The 23,788-nt window shown below is 33.7% G+C and overlaps 1 protein-coding gene across 38 annotated transcripts in view; it reads right to left on the reverse strand.

Annotated features, from left to right (window-relative positions):
• Positions 1–23,788, reverse strand: part of RIMS1 (regulating synaptic membrane exocytosis 1) — a 469,012-nt gene that overhangs the window by 161,161 nt on the left and 284,063 nt on the right. For 37 of the 38 annotated variants that reach the window (XM_066359079.1, XM_066359077.1, XM_066359044.1 and 34 more), the window contains 3 exons: positions 4,117–4,184; positions 3,599–3,709; positions 1,928–2,027 (listed from right to left, as the gene is read on the reverse strand). In XM_066359079.1, the coding sequence (XP_066215176.1) occupies positions 1,928–2,027; positions 3,599–3,709; positions 4,117–4,184 (279 nt within the window). Of the gene's footprint in view, positions 1–1,927; positions 2,028–3,598; positions 3,710–4,116; positions 4,185–22,950; positions 23,049–23,788 lie in introns of those variants that run through there. The other variant, XM_066359069.1, reaches the window with a different exon arrangement.

Below are 23,788 nucleotides of genomic sequence, written 5' to 3' on the forward strand. Positions count from 1 at the left end.
ATCATATTGATATGCAAATAGAAGGAAAATTAGTTATTCCATTATAATTTAAATCAAACAGAATATTTGATCTAATATATTAAAATACTTTTTCAAATGCATCAATTCTTTTTTTTTTTTTTTTTTTTTTTTTCCTGAAGCTGGAAACAGGGAGAGACAGAGAGACTCCCACATGCGCCGGACCGGGATCCACCCGGCAAGCCCACCAGGGGCAATGCTCTGACCACCAGGGGGCGATGCTCTGCCCACCAGGGGGCGATGCTCTGCCCATCCTGGGCGTCGCCATGTTGCGACCAGAGCCACTCTAGCGCCTGAGGCAGAGGCCACAGAGCCATCCCCAGCGCCCGGGGCCATCTTTGCTCCAATGGAGCCTTGGCTGCGGGAGGGGAAGAGAGAGACAGAGAGGAAGGCACGGCGGAGGGGTGGAGAAGCAAATGGGCGCTTCTCCTGTGTGCCCTGGCCGGGAATCGAACCTGGGTCCTCCGCACGCCAGGCCGACGCTCTACCGCTGAGCCAACCAGCCAGGGCTGCATCAATTCTTTAAAATGAAAGTACATTTATATGTTTTATAGGTTGCCATTTTAGATTTAAGTTTCTCAGACTCTAGGCACATAAAGGTGTTAAATAAATTAAATTTTAAAAATTTCACTATCTTCATAATCTTTTATTAAAAAACAAAGAAAAAGTGAAAAGCCATTATGTTTATTATCTGATCTGAAAATTCAGATTTTTATAGTTAAAGTTATCTTATATTAAAGTAGTCAACAAGAGATTCTTATACTTTCTAAGACTTGGTTTTGATCATCAAATAAGCAGAGTTCAGTTTACTGAAAGTCACTCCTGAGTTAGTCATTGAATGATAACTAGTTCCTGGTAAGAGATAATAGTGTACTGTACTTATGAACATCTTCAAAGCTGTATGTATAGTAGTAAAATAAACAACCTCATTTTGAATTTTCTCTTTATACAACACCTGCACAGCCTGTTCTTATCAAAGAAAAAGCCCAAATGATGTTGAACTGATATTCTGATCATCAATAACAATAAAAATGTCTTTAATAATCACAGAACATTTTTATAAAGGCCTCAACAATTACAATCTTAGGGTATAAAAACTAAAAACATAGCCTAGAAATGTTCTCTTCATTTGTAGCTATCAGCAGGGGAATACCATTCTATTCTAGAATTTCATCCCCTTTAACAAGAACAACAACAACAAAAATAATATTACATATATATATATTTACCTTATATTTGCTTAATTTCCTTATCTTTTTCTAATTTTATAAATAAATCCCAAACATATTCAAGTAGCTTAATTGTTTAGGCTCTGCTCTCAAAAGAATATTGGTTGCCATACTATAAAAAAGTTTCTATTATGTTAAGGTTGCAAAGGAACATAATATAAATTTCCAAATATTTATACTAAGAAGTAACTCATAAGTACAATTTTTGTCACACTTAAATTAATGAGTATGTTATTACATAATCTGTATAAGAAATGTGATTGGAATTTTATTTTATTAAAAACACTGCTACTGAATTAGTGTTTTGGGACCATTTTGAAAAACTGTAGTAATTACTATAGCTTAAATATAAAGCAAAAAAATGGTGATATTTCTTTTCTCAAGACTAAATTATTTATATTTTTGTCGCCATATTGTGAAGACATCTATGAGAATTGGTAATCTTTCAGCATTTTACATCTATTTATTTTTACATAAATAAAAAGGGTTCCTATACATATTCTCTCCAACTTGTTAGTGATGTATAGTTAGCTATTATTGCAATACCAAGAAAAAAATATCTATTCATGCATTAAAATTAGCTATTTACTTAATTGACTTATATATAACTTACCCAAAATTGAAAACCATCCACTCATGCATAAAGTACACATTGTTGTAATGTTAAAAAGAAACTTTACCTGCTCTTAAATGTCCAACTACATCTGCAAGGCTACCCTTCTTTACTTTGGTGATGAAGGCACCAAGGCGTCCTAAGTCAGTCATTTTTCCTCCAACAACCTAGACAATTATAAATTTATAAGTGCCCAAGACTGAAACATAAGTTTATTAGTTTGAGGGATTAATCAAACAGCCTTTTATGATGTATTTCAAATTGAGTGTGGAGACATTAATGAAGGGAAATGCATTTATGATTAAAGAAGCTGGCAGTGTAGTTTTAAAAAGAAAACATTTTGTTATATTTAAGATGACCATGTAATCTAAGGAAGCTAATGTACCAACTGCTTAAATCGACCTAACAATACAAAGTGTCATGAATACAAATGCCAGATATTCCTCTCTTACCAACAAAAGGAAGTGCTTGACACTGACTACATTAGGGCTCCTTTTTTATCCTCTCAATTCATGCCCACCATTTCAATTATTTTTCTAAATGCAAATAATTCCCCATTGTCATATCAGATCTTGATCTCTTTTAGATTTTTAGTGGAATGTAGGTCTAAGACTTAAGGACTAGGAATTCAAACCAATAGCCCACTTCTGAGAAGCAATTTACCTCGGTCAAAGAGTAACAGCCTAAATTCATCTCTGCTACTGATCATCTGAATGAGCCTCCCATCTAAAATATATACGTGTTTTAGTCTAACTCTCAAAGTCTGAGTTTTATTACTGAATATTTAACATTCTCTCCTGGCTTGTCTACTGTAACTAAAATTAAATCTAAAAGCTTCTAAGTTTAATTTCTTCCAAAGCAGGGCTACATATGTATAATTAGAAGTTGGAGGAATATTCTCAAAGGTTGAGGTTGATTCAACACTCTTAGGAATGTGTCCATTAGTGGAGGTGACTAGAATTATTTCATAACAATATAAATAAATGGTAATAATCAATAAGGTGATACTATTAAGTACATTGATTCAAAAATTTTAGTTGGATTAATAGTCAGTGGTTTGGAAGAGGTCAAACTATCACACAACTGTAATACAATCTCTTGGTAAATAATTTTAAAGCCACATCTTTGAATGTTTCTTTACATTTTTGAAAGTAAATAAAACCATGTGATTTAACACACCGGTATACACATAATAAAGAAAAATATATGTATATATTTTTCATACAATAAAATAAAATCTTTGGTAATTAATTACTTTTTAATTATATCTGTTAAAAGTCAATATTTTTAAAAGATACATTTTACTTTTTTGGTATGACTATAAATTCTATTGCACTTAAAAAACAATATCCTTAATACTATTTCATGTTGTTCATCAAGATATAATAAAATTATGCAGTCCACATTATCTAACATTTTTACCACCCATTCAAATGTTTTTGATATAAAAATCATTCTTGAACTTTTATATTTAGAGAAAAATTCTTTAGTTTTTCTATATTTTATTGAAGTTTCCTAATATATCATTGTCATATTAATAAAGTATTTTCCAAATATTAACCTAGATAAAATGCTAAATCTACCATAAGACATCAATATATTAACAAGACATATTCACTAGAAGGACTTTATTTGGAAAGGAGAGAGAAGTATTTAAAAATCATTGTCAGAAACTTTGTAGACTATAGTCCATACTGAAATTCACTCATTAGGAAACACTGCTAACCAGTGTACTTACTTTCAGACCCAGTAATGCACCTGATTCTTTGGGCATGGTTGTTCTCTTGTTAAGAATAACACGTCCAATTAATCGGTCTCCCTCTTTAGATGGCTGCCACGTTACAGGATGCTATTAAAACATGAATAAAGTTAAAGAAAAGTTTTCTTTCCTATCTACTCATAATTATTGGTTGTCACATGATGTGCTTTCTTCAGTTAAAAGACATTATAGAGGGAATTCTTGATTCTGATGGACTCTATTCCTTGGATTATAACAATTTTCATTTACAACTATATTTTATTCACAATAGACACTTATACTAAATAGTTCTAAAAGTAATCAGCAACTATGCACATCTCTAAAAGTAGTCTGAAATAAATTAATTGGAATTTAAAAATATATCTGCTTATATAAGAAAACGGATTTGTATTTTAAATTGTTGCTAATGTTGATACCATTAACCAAATAATATCTAACTTCTATATAATTATCAACTTAATAATTTCTTTTTATTTAAAATTTGTTATAAAGCTTACCGAACTAATTGGTGATGTTTCCCGGCTATGCCACGTGGCAGGATCCAACCAGTAATAATCCAAGTCACCTGCACAAGAGGGGGGAAAATAAAAAGAAAGTGCAATGATTTAAAGCAGATAATGCTTTAATCATTTTAAGTTCAACTTCTTCAATCTATAAACAGTCATGAATATCATAATCTTGCGTGTGTATATCCCAGAATAATGCACATCTGCATTGCAAAGGCTATGACTTGAATCCTTCGAATGAATGTATTACAAATGCACATCATACTATAGGAGAGCTTCCTTTCAATGTCATCATCAGGCTAGAAACACACATAAAAAGTACAGAAGGTACTGATTAATGCTCCCCTTCCCCCTCAGATGACTATGCACACCAAGGCACAACCTGCCATCTAGTGATGCTGGCTTAGACCTTATTCATTGAATTGAGATAGGTATTTATATTTAGTGTTTTCTTTTTTCCTCTTCTGAACTGTATCATGTCTTTCAAAATTATTCTCTGGCCTCTATCCTCTTCCCCCATCAGCTGAAAAACAGGACAAATACTCTCAGGACATGGTGTGGAGTGATGAAATATCAAGAATAACTTTTAGCAAAAGAGTACATACAAATGACAGAGTATTCAACTTTACTTAACCCGTAAAAAAGACTTTTACAATTTTAACTTTGTAAACATGAACTTATAAAACTTTAAGTTTTGGGGGGTTTTTTGGCTTAAAAGCATAATGTTAAAGAAAGTATAAGAGAAAAAAAAAAAGAAAAGAAAAAGGAATGGAAAACACCAGTGCTTTCAGTATTTGCATAGAAAGAAAGGACAGAGTGGACAATTCATGTGAAAAAAATGACCTTTTACACTTTATAAATCAGATGATGTCAGTTAAAATTTTTCCTCCCTGTGGATCTTGAAAGAGAAAATATTAAGAGTGTGTAAAGCACGCTAGCTAATGAGAGATTTAGCGGACTATTGGGGAAATACGTTTGGCTGATATCCAGGAAGGTCTAAGTAAAATAATCTTTTTATGTAGATGACAGTCATGGCAGAGATAGGCACTAAGAAAGAAATGTAATAGAAAATAAGCATTTCAAATACACAGGTATAAAAAAATCCATACACTTTAATTTCTTAGTGACTGCTTCCCTTTCTTTCTAAATAATATCTTAGAAAGGTTGATGGAGAATGTTATACATACTACAATAAATAGGAATATGTTCTTTAAATAAGTCATTTAGATAAAAGTAATATATTCTACAATGGAATGAATATTAAAAATTGAATTAGCAGAAACTATATTCTATTAAAATTTACTCCACATGGAATTTATATCCTCTCAAAATCATATACTTTAAACATATATACGACTTGGTGTCTATAATTATAGATTTTTAATCTTCTCTTGGATCACATCTGTTAATGAAATATAAGAAAATTTGTAAAAGTGTCTTTTTTCTCCTTTATTTTAATTGTTTTTAAAAGTCATATGTTTATTTTCAAGTTGGTGTGTACTCAACACCTTTTTCTCTTGGAAAAATGAATTTATAATAATAATATTAAAATTAACTACAAATATCATTTAAAAGATGACTGCAATTCATAAAGCTTTCTCCCTAAAATTTCAATTACGTACTAATAAGATCTGATGAGTTCTTAAGTACTGATTCATTCTGAAATACTGTGAAAAAACCACTTAGATAAAATTAGTAATTAATTTGAAAGCTTCTTCGAGAAGTCTTTGAGGTTAAAAAATGATGAAAATCTACACTTTTTAAAAAACTTCAAGAAAACAAAGTTTGTTGTATGCTTCAATAACCTTAGAATCAGGCATCCCCAAACTACTGTGTGCGGGCCGCATTTGGCCCCCTGAGGCCATTTATCCGCCCCCCCCCCCACCACCGCACTTCCCGGAAGGGGCACCTCTTTCATTGGTGGTCAGTGAGAGGAGCACAGTATGTGGCGGCCCTTCAACGGTCTGAGGGACAGTGAACTGGCCCCCTGTGTAAAAAGTTTGGGGACCCCTGGTAGATCTTAAAACCTGTACACCTGGGGATCCTTCTCTGGCTTATGGCCTACTTTCTCATAGTGGTTCGACCCGGTGTTTCATTCAATTTGTCCTAAGTAAATCTAGATAAACATATCTCCTGAATGTTTGCTTATATGTAAATAATCAAAAGATGATGTTTCTAATACTTTTTTAAAATTTATTTATTTATTTATTTATTTATTTATTTATTTATTTATTTTAGAGAGGAGAGGGGAGATAGAGAGAGAGAGCTAGAGAGAAGGGGAGGAACAGGAAGCATCAACTCCCATATGTGCCTTGACCAGGCAAGCCAGGGTTTTGAACCGGCAACCTCAGTGTTTCCAGGTTGACACTTTATCCACTGCACCACCACACGTCAGGCTCTAATACTTTTTGGTGATGATACCAAGCACACTTTACTATGAGAACACCGCTTTCAAGCAATGTTATTCTATCATCTAAATACCTTGTAGGACAATTGGTTTGAGATGGGACAGATATAGTTTGCTAGGTGATTCAGTGTGGAGCCAGAAATAATTCTTAACTTATCTTGGCAGTGGTAATATGGATGCTACAGATTTAGCAGCTAAAAATAAATTTTCTCCCAATTTTGGTCATACATAGTATTGTAGCTAGCTACTAAAAATTGCTATTCAATTTAAAAATACATTCAATATTTTAACATACAATTATATTTTATATATTTTAACATATCATTATACTTCCTTCACATTCTGAACAGATGCTAAAGTTTTCTTATTATTAATTTCCATTATCACCCATTAAAATATAATATTTTTGTTTAAAGACAAAATAAAATTCAAAAATATAAATAGGTAGTTTTAAACTATATGTTTCTTCTTTCCATGTAATTACTAAATTTTGAAGATATTGACTTTTTAAGTACTCTAATTTGTCTTTAAAGTCACAACTCTCTCTTATTAATGAAATTAGCAACATTCAACAAAACGCCCTCCTAAAATATTCAGACTCTAGAATTTCATTAATATAAAAAAATTTCCTTGATTATTTTTCTAATATGTGATTAAAGACATTGATTTCAAGTGGCATGGCTACAATATAATAAATTCATAGTATTTGCTTATAGAATTAATAAAAACGTATTTTGGTTCTAATGTTCAATATAACTACAAAGGAGCAACTCTATTATCATTTTTTGAGCCTACTTAAATAATTCAAGTTCATAAATAGCCAATTCAATGAAGCATTATAATTTTAAGCATTATTTTTTTGTGAAGACTTTAAAAATAGATCTTTATCTTATCCCTTGTAAAAAAAAGAGATTAAACAATGTGGAAGCACAGAGCTTTCATTTCACAAATAAACCGGTTAAATGATACATGAGCATGTTATGAATAGAACTAGCTGTTCCTAAACTCAGATCATTATGATTGGTGTATGTAACAATGCATAAACATGCATCTTTATGATTTCAAATTCCATACCTCATGATATCTAATGTCAAGGCACAACAGATTCCAATAAGACCAATCAAAATAGATTGAACAAAAATATATTCTAAATAGCACAGATGTATAATTGAGTATATTATGAGTCCATGAAATCTGTAAGGAGAAAACCATAAATAATTTCATACACTATATATCTACTCAACAATATTTATGACTGTTACATTTAACTAAGTAGAATGTTCATATATTGTGCAGGTATTAAAGAAAGTTTATCTACCCTAAACCCTTGCAGTAATAGAAAATCTAAAATTCTTCATCTCTAGTAGAAATACACAGCATATTTTTTATGATGATTAATAATGAATGGTGGTTAAAGATGGAACCCTAATTGAATACAAGATTGACTCATAGTAATGCTCCACAATTCCAAATACATAAGTGTACTATTTGTCAACTCAAAAAGATAAATTTTCTTATTTAATACAGATTATTGTTATTCAAAACATATATAAAATTCATGAACCAAAAATTTGAAAAATCATTTTTCCAAGAAATTTCCTACACCTCTTTATAAGTCTTCCTCTTTTATTTTTGTTTAGCCTCCACAGCAGGATGTGTGTTGACACTAAATAAAATAAAATAAATATTAATTTACTTTATTATAGCACAGTACACAGAAAAAATTAAAATACTGGGCAAAATGGCCCTGGCCAGTTGGCTCAGCCGTAGCTCATCAGCCCCACGTGTGGAAGTCCTGGGTTCAATTCCCGGTTAGGGCACACAGGAGAAGCAACTATCTGCTTCCCACTCTTCTCCTTCTTTTTCTCTCTCTATCCTTGTCCTGCTGCCATAGGTCAAATGGTTCTAACAAGTTGGCCCCACAATCTGAGGATTGCTCCATGGCCTTGCCTCAGGCACTGAAATAGCTCTGTTGCTGAGCCACAGAGCAGCTGCCCTGATGGGTAGAGCATCACCCTGTAATGGCCTTGCCAGGTGGATTCTGGTAAGGGCACATGTGGGAGCCTGTCTATCTGCCTCCCCACCTCCCTGCTTATCATTTAATTAAGTCTAGTTGGCTTAGAAGTAGAGCACTGGCCTGGCATGTGGAAGTCCTGGGTTTGATTCCTGGCCAGGGCACACAGGAGAAGTGACCATCTGCTTCTCCACCCTTCCTCCTCTCCTTTCTCTCTATCTCTCTCTTTCCCTCCTGCAGCCAAGGCTTCATAGGAGCAAAGTTGGCCCGAGTGCTGAGGATGGCTCCATGGCCTCCTCCTCAGGCTCTAGAACAGCTCTGGTTGCAGTGGCCTCTGGCAGGCATGCTGGGTAGATCCCTGTCGGGCACATGAGGAAGTCTGTCTGATTCCCCCACGCTTCTCACTTTGGAAAAATCCAAAAACTAATAATAATAATTAATAATAATAAAATACTGGGGAAAATATATCCTTATTAAATGTTTTATGTGGTGTATAAACAAAAACCAACTCAATTCTAAGAATGGGGTTTTAATTTGAGACTAATTAAAATACCAGGTACCACAGTCAGCACACACAAGTTAATAAATATTGCTTTGGTTACACTGTAATAAAAACATTTATACATTTTAACTCATTTTGATATTCAAGGATATTCTTTTCATAGAAAGGAATTAAAATCCAAACTCTAAAAACTGAGATAAAATCTCAACTTCTGAAAATATCATTTTGAAGTATATTTTCCTCATATATCAGAATTCTATTTTAGATAATTTTATGTCTACAAAAGGTATGTCCTCTCCCACCCCTAAATTATATACAACAGTGGAGCTAATTTTGGACTACATCAGCAATAATGCACTTTGTAGCAAAGTCCTAGAAGGCTTAATTTCACCTAAGTTAAATTAGCAGTCAGGAATAAGAAACAATACTATTTAATAGGACTTACTTTCTAGGCAACAAAATAAAATGAGAAGATATAATTGTTAACTTTAATAATTAATAATATAACCTGTGAATTACTAAACCCTATAAATACTACTATGCATACTAATGCAAACACATGAATGAATAACCATAAAAGTTCCTAGTATAGGAAAAATAATTGGGCCTTAAATATTTCATGGTGACTTCATTCAAAACCCATGTCAATGTTCACTCTACAACTTGATGCCAAATCATCTGTTATTAAGTAACAGAGATTTGTGTCCCTTGAGTGCAAGGCCTAGAAGCCTAGAGACATCTTCAACCATTGGTCCTTAGCAAGAACCTCTTCAATAATTCTAAATGACTTAAAATCCAATTTCTGGTTTGGGTCTAGCACACACACACACAAAGTGTCATTCCTTGGATGAATTACATTATCTCTAGTCCTTAGGGATTCACAAAAGTAGAAGTACCAAAATGCATGTTAGAAATTTCACTTTCAAAATTCCGCTTTGTTCATGGTGTGCTTGCTTTGCTTTTATCATAGAATCAACAATATTGCTTTCTCTCTTTGGTATATAAATTTGATGGTTCAAATAAAATCATCAACTATAATTTATTAAGTTAGTGAGGTACCAAAGAGGTTTGTATTCAGAAATTATTTATGCTTAATAGAACCTCCAGACTTGAACTATCTCTAGAGAGAGATTAAATATTTTCTTTAGGTCCTGTGATGTCATCATCTGTTTTATAATTTGGAGGCATAGGAAAGACTGCTAAGTAGCTGATCTATAAAAGGAGACTTTCATTAATATAGGAGAGGTGGTAATTTTCTGGTGATATGTACTGTTTGGTGAAGTTGAGAACTAATTTTTAGAATGCCACCACTACCACCTCAGAATTCTACCAAGCAGTTATACGGTTCTCGGAATCAATATTTCTGGCTGAGCTCTGAGCTCAGTCATTAAGATAAGGTCTCAGCTTTGGAGATAATAACTTCTATAGCATTACATTGTTCTTTCAAGAGTAGGATGAGATAATGTACATGAAACTGCTTTATTAACTATGTAAAGCACAATAAAAATGCATGTTATCTTTAGAGTATAAAAATATTTTTAGAGAGTATTTCTAATAATAATATTGATAAGCATTTGTCAATTATAATGCCATGAAAAATATTAAAAGATACTTTATCTGTTACATAGTTTACTTATTTGAAAACTTGAATAATCAGAGAATCACACTGTAATATCTCTATTAACATTGTTCTATCTTATTTAATTTTTCTATTAACATTATTCTATGTTCTTTCTTATAACACATAAAGTCCTGCTATTGTGAAAAAAGAGCATCATAGTAGAAACTGGAGATTTGTGACTGTAATCCTAATCTTGATAACAGCACTTTACTTCTATAAACCTTATGCTCCTCCACAAAATGAGGATAATGCCTTGCTTACAAAAATATTATGAGTATTAAATGACACATGCCAGATTTATAAACTGTAAAGAACTTTAGAAATGTATTTTACTGTACAATTACATAATTGAGATTACAAATATAAAATCATAGTGTTAAGAGATCTGCTATCATAACTAATACAGGTGAAATCATTAATTTTTGCAAAATATGCATGATCTAAATTGGCTTGAAAAAATCTTAAAATCACTGTTTATAAAAATTACTTATTGGTCCATTAGAATCAAAATGCTCAAATATTCAGAATAAATATTTTTAAAATTCCAATTGTTAAATGATGAGAAAAAGTAACATACATAGAAACAGTAACAGAAATCTTCCTGTTAATTTTCACAAAGGCAATGCAAGTCTAAGGGTTAAGAATATGGTTACTTTTATTCAAACAATCTATACAATAAAATATATACAGATTAACTCCTAACCAAATATACATGGACTGTAACTAATTTTATCAGCTTGCACAATGTATTCTTAATCTAAAAATAAGCATTTTGCTATTTCTTCCTTATATATTTTATGTGGGAGAGCAAAATACATGTCGTGTATAAACTAAATACTTCTGACTAAACTTCTCCAAATCAGAAACCAAATTGGCTATTTTATCCCTTTATATGTATTTTTTTCTGATGACTCAGGATACCCCTGAAAATGTTTCCTTACAACCAGTTTGTATTATATCTTAAAAACTACTTAGTATAAACATTAGTTATGAGACAAATTTTAATATTTATATTCTAATGGGTTATAAACATCCTAACTTCCTCAAATTTTGTTTTTAGTTTATATTCCTAACAAAATAATCTAAATACTAAGAAGATTGATGGTTTTCAAAGTAACAACTACAAGTTTAAACATGGAATAGGGTCACCCAGGATAATGGGGATTTTGGAAAGCACAGAAAATTTTGTGACTTGACTTTAGGCTAAAAGACATTGAAAAATAAAACACGATTTGAGACGGTAAATGTTAGTCATCAATTTAATTTTTCCTAGTTCTGAAAGTTATATAATTTAAATTTTTGAGACTACATGGGGCTTTCGGATTCAGAAACACTCCCAAAACACCATGTTGCCCAATGAGCTCTTTATTCTTCACCTCTGCATTAAACTCATGCTCCAGGACTCAGAAGTGGTTAATAAATGAAAATTTCTGAAAATTTTAAACAACAACAAAAACCACACACACATACACACACACACACACACACACACACACACACACACACACACACACACACACACACACACACCTTTGTGCCTTAGAATAATAAAGTAAGGGTATTCACGGTCTTCAGGAAATCTAGACCAAACTGTACTTATTATCTGTATTAAATGTTAATAAAAAGTATCTAAAGAAAAGTGTAAGGTGATTGATAGAGCAAAAAGATTTCCACAAATAATAGTTTGGAGAGGAATAAATTTCATGTATAAACATGGTTTGAAGACTAATCACTGAAAATTTTCTTCCTTAAGAGTATAAATACAGAATAGTAAAGTACCCTGAATAGCAAATTACAAAATGAACAATCTTAGGGAAACTTTTTTCTTTCTTTAACACAATGACTTCATAAATCAGAATTTGGGAAGTGCTGCACACAGGAGGGAAATATTTTACTGCAACTTTCCAACTGACCAGGCTTCCACATTGACACTGAGTATTCCATTCACGTGGGAGAACAGGTTGTCACATGCAAAGCCTCGGAATAACCAGCCAGGAAACCCTGTGGAAAAAATCGGGGTTTATTTGTTTTCATTGTTTGGGGACTGGATGTTAACCACAGGTGTAAGATATTGTACTGCTGGGCAATTTCACAGCACATATTATAAGAGAGCATTCTAGATGTAAATATCTTTGATAAAAGAAAATGTTGGGTTTTATCCAGACTTCACACCCAGGCAATGCTAGCAAAATAATATTAATCTAAAATAATAACTCTGAATGCCAAATGAATTCCTACCTGCCTCTATAGCCAAAGATATGAAAATGAAAAATACAGAGATTGATACATTATTGTGCTTTTGGTGATAGAGATAATAATAGTCAAATAATGATAAAAATGAATTTAAGGGTATATAAAATAAAATGGAAGTATTTATGAGGGATGGATACTGCTTATAATTTAAAAATATATGATTAAACTATAAAATAGTAGAAAACAAATTTATTATAGCAAACATATTTGGTAATATAAACAGATGCTTTAAAACCAGAACTCCTTTCAAGCAAATTACTATAAATGTTTTTTCTCCTCTTTTTTGTTTTGTTTTCTATTTGTCTTTGTTTTTATTTTGGCTATGCAAACAAATAATTTATAGACCTATTAAAGGACTTTTTTTTTAATTGAAAATTCTTTGACTGGCAGTGGGATAACACTAGGCATAGAAATTTGGAGATGTTATGCCTCCACGTTGTTCTTGAGAAAAATGCTAAGTATCCATATTCATGAACCTTAAAAATTAGAGTCAGAAGAAACTAGGTTGCAAAACACTGCAAGGTCATTGGTCTAAACCTCTGCCGCAGTGCAGAAGAAGTCAAGCTGTTCCAGCTCCACATGATAGAAGATTATTCAAGTAAGAGAAGTCACAAAAGGCAATGGAGAAGTAATACATACAATGAAAAAGTAATACATACAAATGCAAATAGATAACATATGCCCTTCTTTTTATAAAGCGAACTAAGTTAAGATTGGCCAAAGATTAACTTACTGACAAAAAAAGATTTCTCTTCCAGAATTCACAAATATTTAAGGTTTGGAAAGTGATCTTTCCATTATAATAATTTCAAAATATCTTCAAATATCTTCATGTCAAATTTTCCTAACAAAACCTCTTACTTTAAAAAAATCAGAAAATCTCACTGACTTAGACTTAAAATAATCAGCACGGTTCCTTGGCTTGGTCCTAGGTGCTCTCTTAATTACCGGATTGTCTTCTACTCAGAAACACAAGGCAATTCAATACCCAGTGTGTCTGACTCATTAAATCCACACCTCCCCAATTACTCCCAAGCTTACTACAGAGTGTGTGTGTGTGTGTGTGTGTGTATAATATATATATGCATATATATATTATATATGGCATAATGTACCTTATTATTTTTGAAATATTTAACTTAAAACAATAATATCTACAGAGATCTCCGTGAGGGATATGCAGTAAATCTATTAAGATATTATAAAATCTAATTCTGAATTAGAGCAACAGACAACCATGTACCTGTACTTGTACTGCATTTCCACGCATTCCCTCTTCCCTCTCGGCTCCCACACAGGTCCTTTTACATATCACTATATGGACCAGGGGGACACAGATGTTAACTCACATGTGGGTCACGCTGCTACAGCTGACTCTCTTCTCTGTGAAACTACACAGAGGAAATTCCTTTCTGGTGACAATATCAGGAAAAATTAGTGTGTATTTAAACAGATGTATTATCTGTATATTATGGGAGCTATAAATTCTGTAACTAATGGAACTCTAATCAAAGTGCGTTGGTTAGAATATTTATGGTTAAAGCTGCAACCAAATTTTCTATCCTTACTCTTACTCATCAATCCTTTTTACATGTTTAAACTTATTTCAAATAGCTATATCTTTATGTTCGTTAGCTAGCTTAAGTCACTTCTGGTGTTAAGGGAGATTTTAAAATGAGAATTAAAATAAAATTAATTATTTATATACAAAACATTACTTAATATATTTGTTATAACCGTTTTCATCAAAATATAGATTTGTCCATTTATCAATCTTAAAATATCTTTGATATGATGAAAAACAACTTAAAATGCAATCAATGTCCAGGTGTTAATCCATAGCTCAATCAACAGAATTCAGTGAAAAGCAAATTATCTTAGACTATCTGTGAATCTTGCCAAAGAACAGAAAGCAAAATCTGATGATCACAAATCTGAGCTCCTAAAATTTATTCCTTCAAAACACCCAGTAGGCTTTTATTAATAATTTTATAGTCACAAAATATTAGAGTTTGTCTTTTATTCGACCCCATAGGACCAATGAAGATGCACATTGTTAAAAAGCAAGGGGCTAGTCCAGACAAGCGCACTGACAGCAATTAGAATTCACAAGAGAGGGCACAGGGCAATTAAAAGCAAAACAAATCAAACACATAGATTAAAGGCCTATCTTCCCTTAACACCGTGAGACTGTGAGCAGCTCTTAACTGTAGTAATAAGCAACATAATAACTGATGTTAAAACAATAGCCATTATGTATAAATAATAAAATATTACCTTATGAAACAAATTTTTATGAGAGTAGGATGATATGCCTTTTACAGAATTCCTGGTTTAAAACAAAGAGTAATGTACAATTCTGATGGGGAAGAGTTTAATTAAAATAATGTAAATGAAATCAATAACAATAAGCTGGGTGGTGGCCTCACCTATGGTGGCGCAGTGGATAAAGCATCGACCTGGAACGCTGAGGTCGCCGGTTCAAAACCCTGGGCTTGCCTGGTCAAGGCACATATGGGAGTTGATGCTTTCTGCTCCTCCCCCTGTTCTCTCTCTATCTATCCCTCTCTCTCTCTCTCTCCCCCCTCTCTCTCTAATAAAAATGAATAAATAAAATCTAAAAAAGTAAATAAATTAAAAAAATAAGCTGGGTGGCAAATATTAGGCATTTTAGAAAATCCAGCTATCTAGAATGAGGGATTTTTTTTTTTTTTTTTGTATTTTTCTGAAGTTGGAAACAGGGAGGCAGGCAGACAGACTCCCGCATGCACCCGACCAGGATGCACCCAGCACACCCATCAGGGGGCGATGCTCTGCCCATCTGGGGCATCACTCCGTTGCAACCAGAGCCATTCCAGCGCCTGAGGCAGAGGCCACAGAACCATCCTCAGCACCTGGGCCAACCTAGCTCCAATGGAGCCTTGGCTGTGGGAGGGGAAGAAAGAGACAGAGAGGAAGGAGAGGGGAGGGATGGAGAAGCAGATGGGTGCCTCTTCTGTGTGCCCCGGCCAGGAATCGAACCCGGGACTCCTGCATGCCAGGGTGATGCTCCACCACTGAGCCAACCGGCCAGGGCCTAGAATGAGGAATTTGATGCTAAATTTTTATAATTCCAAAATTAAATCATTACTCATCAATGCAAAAAAAAAAAAAAAAAAACCACAAAAACCCAAAATATGCAATAACTGTTTTTCAAATACTACTTTAGATTTATGGTTTATTAAAATTAAAGATTCAATGTGCTATATATATTAATTCTTATTTTCTACCTTTGAATGCTCCATTTCTTGGTATTTTGTGAACATAGTACAAAAAATGGGAAATAATTACTCTTTGCATAATGTTCTACACAGATGGTGGCAGAATTGTTTTCTAAAGATACTTAACCAAAATTAATGTCTCTTAAGTAAGGGTAAACAAAGTGAACAAAACTATCATTTCTAGTGGATTATGTAAATGAATTAAATTGTGAAATTAACAGATATTTGGTGAAAAAAATTGAAACTAAATTTTGTTAGCACTGACACCTAAAATTTTCAATGACATTAAAACTGAAATTTGAGATTATCCTTTGAACAATTGTGAAAAATATTTAATTAAATGTTATTTTAATAATGTTAAGAAGAATAATTTTCCTATTCTTTAATGAAAATTTTATAAATCCATAACAAACTTTTCTAATTATGATACAAAGTGATGTCACTCACAAAGGCAGTAAATAGTGTAAAATAATTTCTCCCAATAAATGAGTACATTTAAGATTGACAGAATAATTTCAATAATCTTAACAACATAAGATCATATATTACACATGATTTCCATATAAACCAACCCAAATTTTAGCTAAAATGTCTTATTGACCACAGCAAGAATGAACTGGAGAAACAAATGGACCCACAAAAAATCTCAAATTATAGCAGTGATTATAATAGTTGCAACATTAAGAAAAAGTCATAGTTTACCTTAACCTTTCTTGAAATATAAAGCCCTATTTATTTTCCTTGAAATCAAATTAAAGGCTTATCTCCATTTTAAAAAGTAGAAGTCAATCAACAGCATTTCCTAAACTCAACCTCATTTTTTTCCTATCTATCAATAGCATTTACTTTTTGGTATAAAATGCTTATTATTGGCCCTGGCCATTTGGCTCAGTGGTAGAACGTCATGGAATATGGAAGTCCTGGGTTCAGTTCTCAACCAGTGCACAGAGGAGAAGCAGCCAACTCTTCTCCATCCTTACCCCTCTCACTTCTCTCTCTCTCTCTCTCTCTCTCTGTGTGTGTGTGTATATATATATATATATATATATATATATATATATATATATATATTTCTATCTCTTTATCTCTATCTCTCTTCTCTTCCCCTCCTGCAGCCATGGCTTGATTGGAACGAGTTGGCCCTGGGCACTGAGGATGACTCCATGGCCTCTGCCTCTGGCACTAAAAAAAATGGCTCTGGTTTCAATGGAGCAAAGGCCCCAAAGAGGCAGAGCATAGGCCCCTGGAGAGTTTGACCGGTGGATCCCGGTCAGCATGCATGTGGGAGTCTGTCTTTGCCTCCCCTCCTCTCACTAAAAAAAAAAAAAGTGCTTATTATTCATGTTTGAAATATATATTTAAGGAAGTTGGATAAAATAATTGCTACAACTCTACTGTAATGGCTAAATATCAATTTTTCAAATGAGATACTGCATTATTTTAGTCTGGTTATTTTGCTTTATTTACTGTTGAATGAGATGACATTAAAAGAAGACATCTTTATCATTTCACTTATCAAGAATTTCTATAATTTTATTTGTTTGCCAGAGTGATGCACAGATAGTTTGGTTGACAAGAATCACACACACACACACACACACACACACACACACACATCCACACACATACTAGATTCTTTGGGCCTACTACACTCTTTGTTCAATGTAATTAATATTGCAATACCAGACCAAATATCCAGATGTGTAGTTAGTCCACGGGCATGGAAACTGTACCCACTGCAATTTAGCTTTGTAAAACCAGCCGGGGAAAATGTGGAGACTAAGATATTAAGTAGTAGCATGTCCAAATATTCTGTATAGCAAATCCAAAAGGGACAACTTCAAGCAAAACTTCCAGAAACAGAACCTTCTCTTCATTGTAAACCATGGACTTCACAACTAATATTCTAAAGAGTCTTTCACATTAAATAGATATTTTGAGGGCTCTTAATTTTTGTGCTCATTTTTTCCATCACTTTTAACTCTTTATTGAATAGTTCTGAGGATGGTAAAATCTCATAGACTAAAACAAATCTAATATAAAAACCTCTGTAACTAAATGTCTGTTCTGGAACAGACTTATATATAAAGTCAGGAAATCACAACATATTTGTCAAAGGAGCCTACTGTCCCAGAGAAAGAAATAGCTAATTTGCCAAAGCATTCTGAACAGAAACAAGTCCTAGGTAGCCCTTCAGATACAAATGAAATAATTTCAGTCCATATAAAATTCAGTTTCCTATCCATCTAAATCAGGGGTAGTCAACCTTTTTATACCTGCCGCCCACTTTTGTATCTCTGTTAGTGGTAAAATTTTCAAACCGCTCACTGGTTCTACAGTAATGGTGATTTATAAAGTAGGGAAGTAACTTTACTTTATAAAATTGATAAAGCAGAGTTACAGCATATAATAATAATTACTTACCAAGTACTTTATGTTGAATTTTCGCTAAGTTTGGCAGAATAAATCTTTATAAAACAACTTACTATAGTTAAATCTATCTTTTTATTTATACTTTGGTTGCTCCGCTACCGCCCACCATGAAAGCTGGAATGCCTGCTAGAGGGCGGTAGGGACCAGGTTGACTACCACTGATCTAAATGAAAGTGTTCTATGTTGTATTTGAATTTTCAGTCATCTTTAACCCATTTACTTACATCAGTATATTTAATCATTTATTTATTATTTTGGAGAGTTAAGTTTGGGGTGGACTTTTTTCACTATTGTGTGGAATAACACAGCTCATGAAAATATCAAATGGTAATTAAGTTTGTTTGTTGTTGTTGTTGTTTTTAAGCAAGAGCATTTCAAAGTAGGTCTTGGGCTGATTCATTATTCATAGGAGAAAGATAACTGACCTTCATGCAGGCAAGACTTTTTCTACCTCTGAATGTCAACTAATTTGTTTTTGTAATCTTTAAGGCATGGTTAGAGCCTGGCTTATATGACCCCTTTAATATGGTGCATAAAATTTTGTATGCATAAGTGTTTTCCTGTGGCGAGCCCACTGCTTCCTTTATTTCCTTGAAGGTCCCATGATGCCTCTCAAAATTACAAGCAAATCACAAATTGTTCGAGAGCCTGGATGAAGGAGAGACAGGAGTGACTCAGACTGGGACATTGCTATATTACCTGGGGCTTTATCTCTAGCTCCCAGAATTCTCTTTTCTTGCAGGTCCCCAGCCTCAGCAGTATGCTTTTGTTAAGACCCCTATTTAAGCTCGACACTTAGGAAATCAAGAAACCATAGTCAGAGAAAATGAGATTTGTGATTGCATGCAGGAGTCATGGGAATTCACCTCAGAAAGTGCTTTTGTGAACTATCAAGAGTTTAATTAATAAGAATTTTAAAAACCTTTAATATCAATATGCAGGAGTATTCATTATATCCAGATGGGAAAATATTCCTTCCCTGATGAATGCCTTACACAATTTCAAACACATTTACTAAAAATAAAAATATAGAAAAATAATAACAAACTTTATATTAATTTAAATAAAGTATTAGACAACATGATACTGAAGTAAAAATAAAATTTCAAAGTGGATAAAAAAAATTGTTCCAATTTTGACCTGCCAAGAATCAAGGGCTAAGCATTCTCTAAAGAGAAACAAAACAACAACAAAAAACATCACAAGGCTATCAGCTTCTTGTTACAAAAAAAAAAAAAATCTTAAAGACTATAAATAAATCTAAAATATTGAACAGATGTTATACAGTTAGAAACATGCTTGTGAAGACAAGTTTATTAAAATCAATATGGCCTTTTTCCTTAAGTTGGCTTTGAATTTGTTCAATATTTACAGTTTACCAAAATAAGAATTTATCTCCGGAACCTTAAAACTCATACAACTTATATAAAACCTTCTTTAAAACAATGGATTTAAATTAACTATACATGCAAAATTTCAGGTTTTATTTCTGCAAAGAATTGACCAACTCAATAAATGATTATGATTAATTACCTTCTTAAAGATAAAAATTGGCTTACTTGAAGCAGGTTATCTGAAAATCTAAACCCATTAATTAACCTACAATTTACAGGCATGAAAATAAGCATTATAAAAGTCTTGTTAATTATTAATATTATTATAAGGTAATCACTAATTCTTTCATTGATTTTTCTCCTTTATATTTTGACATGCGTATTCCTAATCTTTCTGGCTTTAAAACAAAAAGTATTTCTTTTATTAAAGGTGCCTCTGAACTACCTGGAGAAATATATACTTGCTGTTCACCAGGATTAATTTTTTCTTTGTTTTTCAAATGAACTTCATCATTTCTCTAACAGAACTCTTCTCAGGAATAGACTCAAGCAATACTTGAAAAGGAAAATATCTCCTTCTCTTAAAGAGCTTTCTAACCACGCATTAATAACTAACAGCACTACTTAAAATCAGAAAGTTTGAAGAGACTTGAGCAGACGATCTTTAATATGATGGAGAATCAGTTTACTAATAAACTTATTGGCCTCATACCTATATGTATCAAGACTACTAATAAACAGACTGGTTCCTTAGAGCTAGACAGAGAAATCAAGCATTATTTTTCTTTCATCTCTCATGTGCATTTGAACAGGAGCATGAGCCACCATGGCCTCAGCCTTTCTCTCATAATGATGAGTGTCCAGCAATGAACAGACCCAATGTGTTCGGTATGACCATGAACGCAAGATTTATCATCCTTATCAACTCGCAATGATCAGCCACTCTGAAAGCACATGGCTCAACTTACAATAGAATCCTTCTCTTCTCCCAAAGAACATATTTAATTAGTCTAGACGCATGAATGCTAACTAGCATTGGATAAGCAATATTCTGATTCAGACGTTTGCAAGTGAGAGGTTGCTGGCTGCTGCTTTTCTTATTGCCTCTGATCTTTGGGATTTTAAGCTTGCCCTCAACAGAAACAGGACCTCTTGAAAGTCATTTGCTGAGAAGAGCAGGCAGGCGCCTTCTGCAGCTGCCCTCAGCAGCAGGCTGTACCGGGGAGGGAGCAAGGGGGCAGGCAGGAGAGCCCCTGGCCCTGGCAGGCTGCAGAGCTCCAGCTGCTCACACTCAGGCCCTAATCTGGCTGCAGCATAACCCGTGATGCCCCTTTCCCCTCCCAAGGAGTCCAGTCCCACAGCAGGTGCCCTCAAAACACCTCAAACTTGGTCAATGCCTATTTGTCAAAATAGTTACAAAGGAGCCAAGAGATTTGCTAGTTTAATTTAAAAGAGCCACAATTTCCCTCAAAAAAAAGAAAAATAGCTCACTGTTAAAACACTGCAAATGAAAAAAAAAATCCTAAAAGACTTCTATTGCTCCTATTTATTAAGAAACCTGCGCACTTTCAAAAAACTGAGTAGTGGTGTCTTTTTCTACACAGGAGTGATCATCAGATGATCTTGAGCACCTGAGAAAAATCATGCCATCCCCACAGAGAATAACATTAGAGTCTTTTTTCAAACCAGCAGAATGAAAACAAGAGCCAGACAGGTTAGTTTCTGTTGTTGCCCAAGGTCACACACCCAACTCAGACCCAAACGACTGCGTCTCCCTTTCCCCCTTTCTGTCTGGGCTCGGGACTCCCTTTATCTCAACAATTTTCCCTTTAGTCCAAAGCTCAGCATCATACAAAACCACAGCCTTTTCCGTGTTGTGCTCTAACATAGCTGTCAACCAGGAGAAACCAGGCCTTGTAGCCCTTGTCTTAACACTGCAAAATAACAATCTATATAGAAACTGATATCTTTATATTTTCAAGCCGATGAACCTCTGTAGCTTCTAATTTAGTGAAATCAGTAAACAGGGAAAACAACTTTCTTTGATCAATCATAAGAGGAAAATATGTGCTTTTAAACTAATTGTGTAATATACACATATCAAGGTAAGAATTAAATACTAAATTGTAGACAATTTAATGTACATTTCAGATAGTCATTTAAAACATGAAACATGAAAATAATATAATGCCACTAAGATGATCAGCACTGTGTTCTAAAACAATAATATATTTATGTAATTTCCATGTTCAAAGTAAAATATTCCTCATCCTCTATGACAGAATCCATTGAAACATTTTATTATCTTACTCTTTGGATATTTAAACAATATATTGCATGAATTTTACAGTTATATACAAGATTAATATTATGGCTTAGTTTACCTGTTCCTGAGAGAAAAGTATGAAGTAGTATAAACTGCAGATACCAGCAAACATAACAGCAGCATCGGAGTGGTTAAATAAATGCTATTGGCATCAAATCTCTAAATTCTAGTTAGCAGTGGCAGCAAATCCAGAACACTATTAAAAATCCACCAAAACACAAAAGAAAAATTTTAAAAATCCCTGTAGTCCTTGCATTCTAAATCAAACCCAGAAAAAGCCTGCAGTGTCCAACATTATACAACAGTGACACTAAACAAGGCCGTAAGTGCTGCTGTCATCAAAACAGATCTCTGCAGTGTACAGATTCTCATTGATTACCACAGTAATCTATAGTGCTTGAGGCAATGTGAAAGAGGTTCCCACTGTAGCAAACACCAAAGCTCTGGGAGGTCCATAATTAACCATTTCCTAAAATAAGGCACAGAAGATGCTACTTTCCAGCAAAGACAAAAAACACTGTGGTCCCTTAAAGCCAGCAGAGGAGAGAAGACTCAGGCAAATGCTTGAAGAGCTCCTCTTCCTATCCCCGGAGTGACAACGAACTGAGATATTCGTGGGCTAAGATGAAAAAGTCAAGGAGACCCCTGCCGGCTTGTGGACCACAGAAAACTCACCTAAAATGAGGTGGTCCCATTACCAATCACTGGCAACGATCCTGCCAAGCCGCGTGTAACAGATCTGTTCTTGCGCAGTTTCCCTATCTGAGAGATCTTACTCAGTCCAGTGACGACTGGCACTAGGAAGTATGAACCAGGAGTACAGGAGTGAGTGCTGGGAACAAGGGCAGAAGTGCTGCTTCAGGACAGCAGCCTCGTGCTCTTAGCAGCTCATCTCCAGGGGCCAGAGGACAGCCCCACATAGGTTTCACCTTGGACTCGGAGGGGGGCTCAGATTTCCAGTGTTTTATAAGACGTGAGTCTTTAATGACTGTAGTCACAATTTATAGTCTCATAAATTTTTTCACTGAGAAATAGAATAATTACCCTCTCATTAAATCAGTACATTTACTTTATTCACCCCATATCATGTATTACCCAGAACGACTGCAACAAAAATATCAAAATTAGTTGGTTTTAAATTGTGTCACTTCCCCAATTTCATTTTTACCATGGTATATAACTCAGTTTCCAGAAACAACAATGAACAATGATAGACTTCTCTAATTCATGAGGGAATATTATTGAGAAGCAGAGGCAAACTGCTTTTAGTTTGCTTTAGAAAATGAAATGATCAAATGATATTAGAGAAAGAATGAAGAACCACCTTTAATTTATTTAAACTAAATGCACTGTGTTTACTTAAATCATATGTACTAGTGGAAAATAATTATCTGATAAGAAAAAAATACTGAAACGTGGATCATCTCACCATCACCAGATGCACTTTGCAAAATATCAGCCTCAAACTGAGTCATTTTCCCCTCTTAAGAGAACATGTTTTTACTCTCTATTT

The sequence above is a fragment of the Saccopteryx leptura genome, chromosome 1, assembly GCF_036850995.1.
Source record: "Saccopteryx leptura isolate mSacLep1 chromosome 1, mSacLep1_pri_phased_curated, whole genome shotgun sequence".
NCBI lineage: Eukaryota > Metazoa > Chordata > Mammalia > Chiroptera > Emballonuridae > Saccopteryx > Saccopteryx leptura.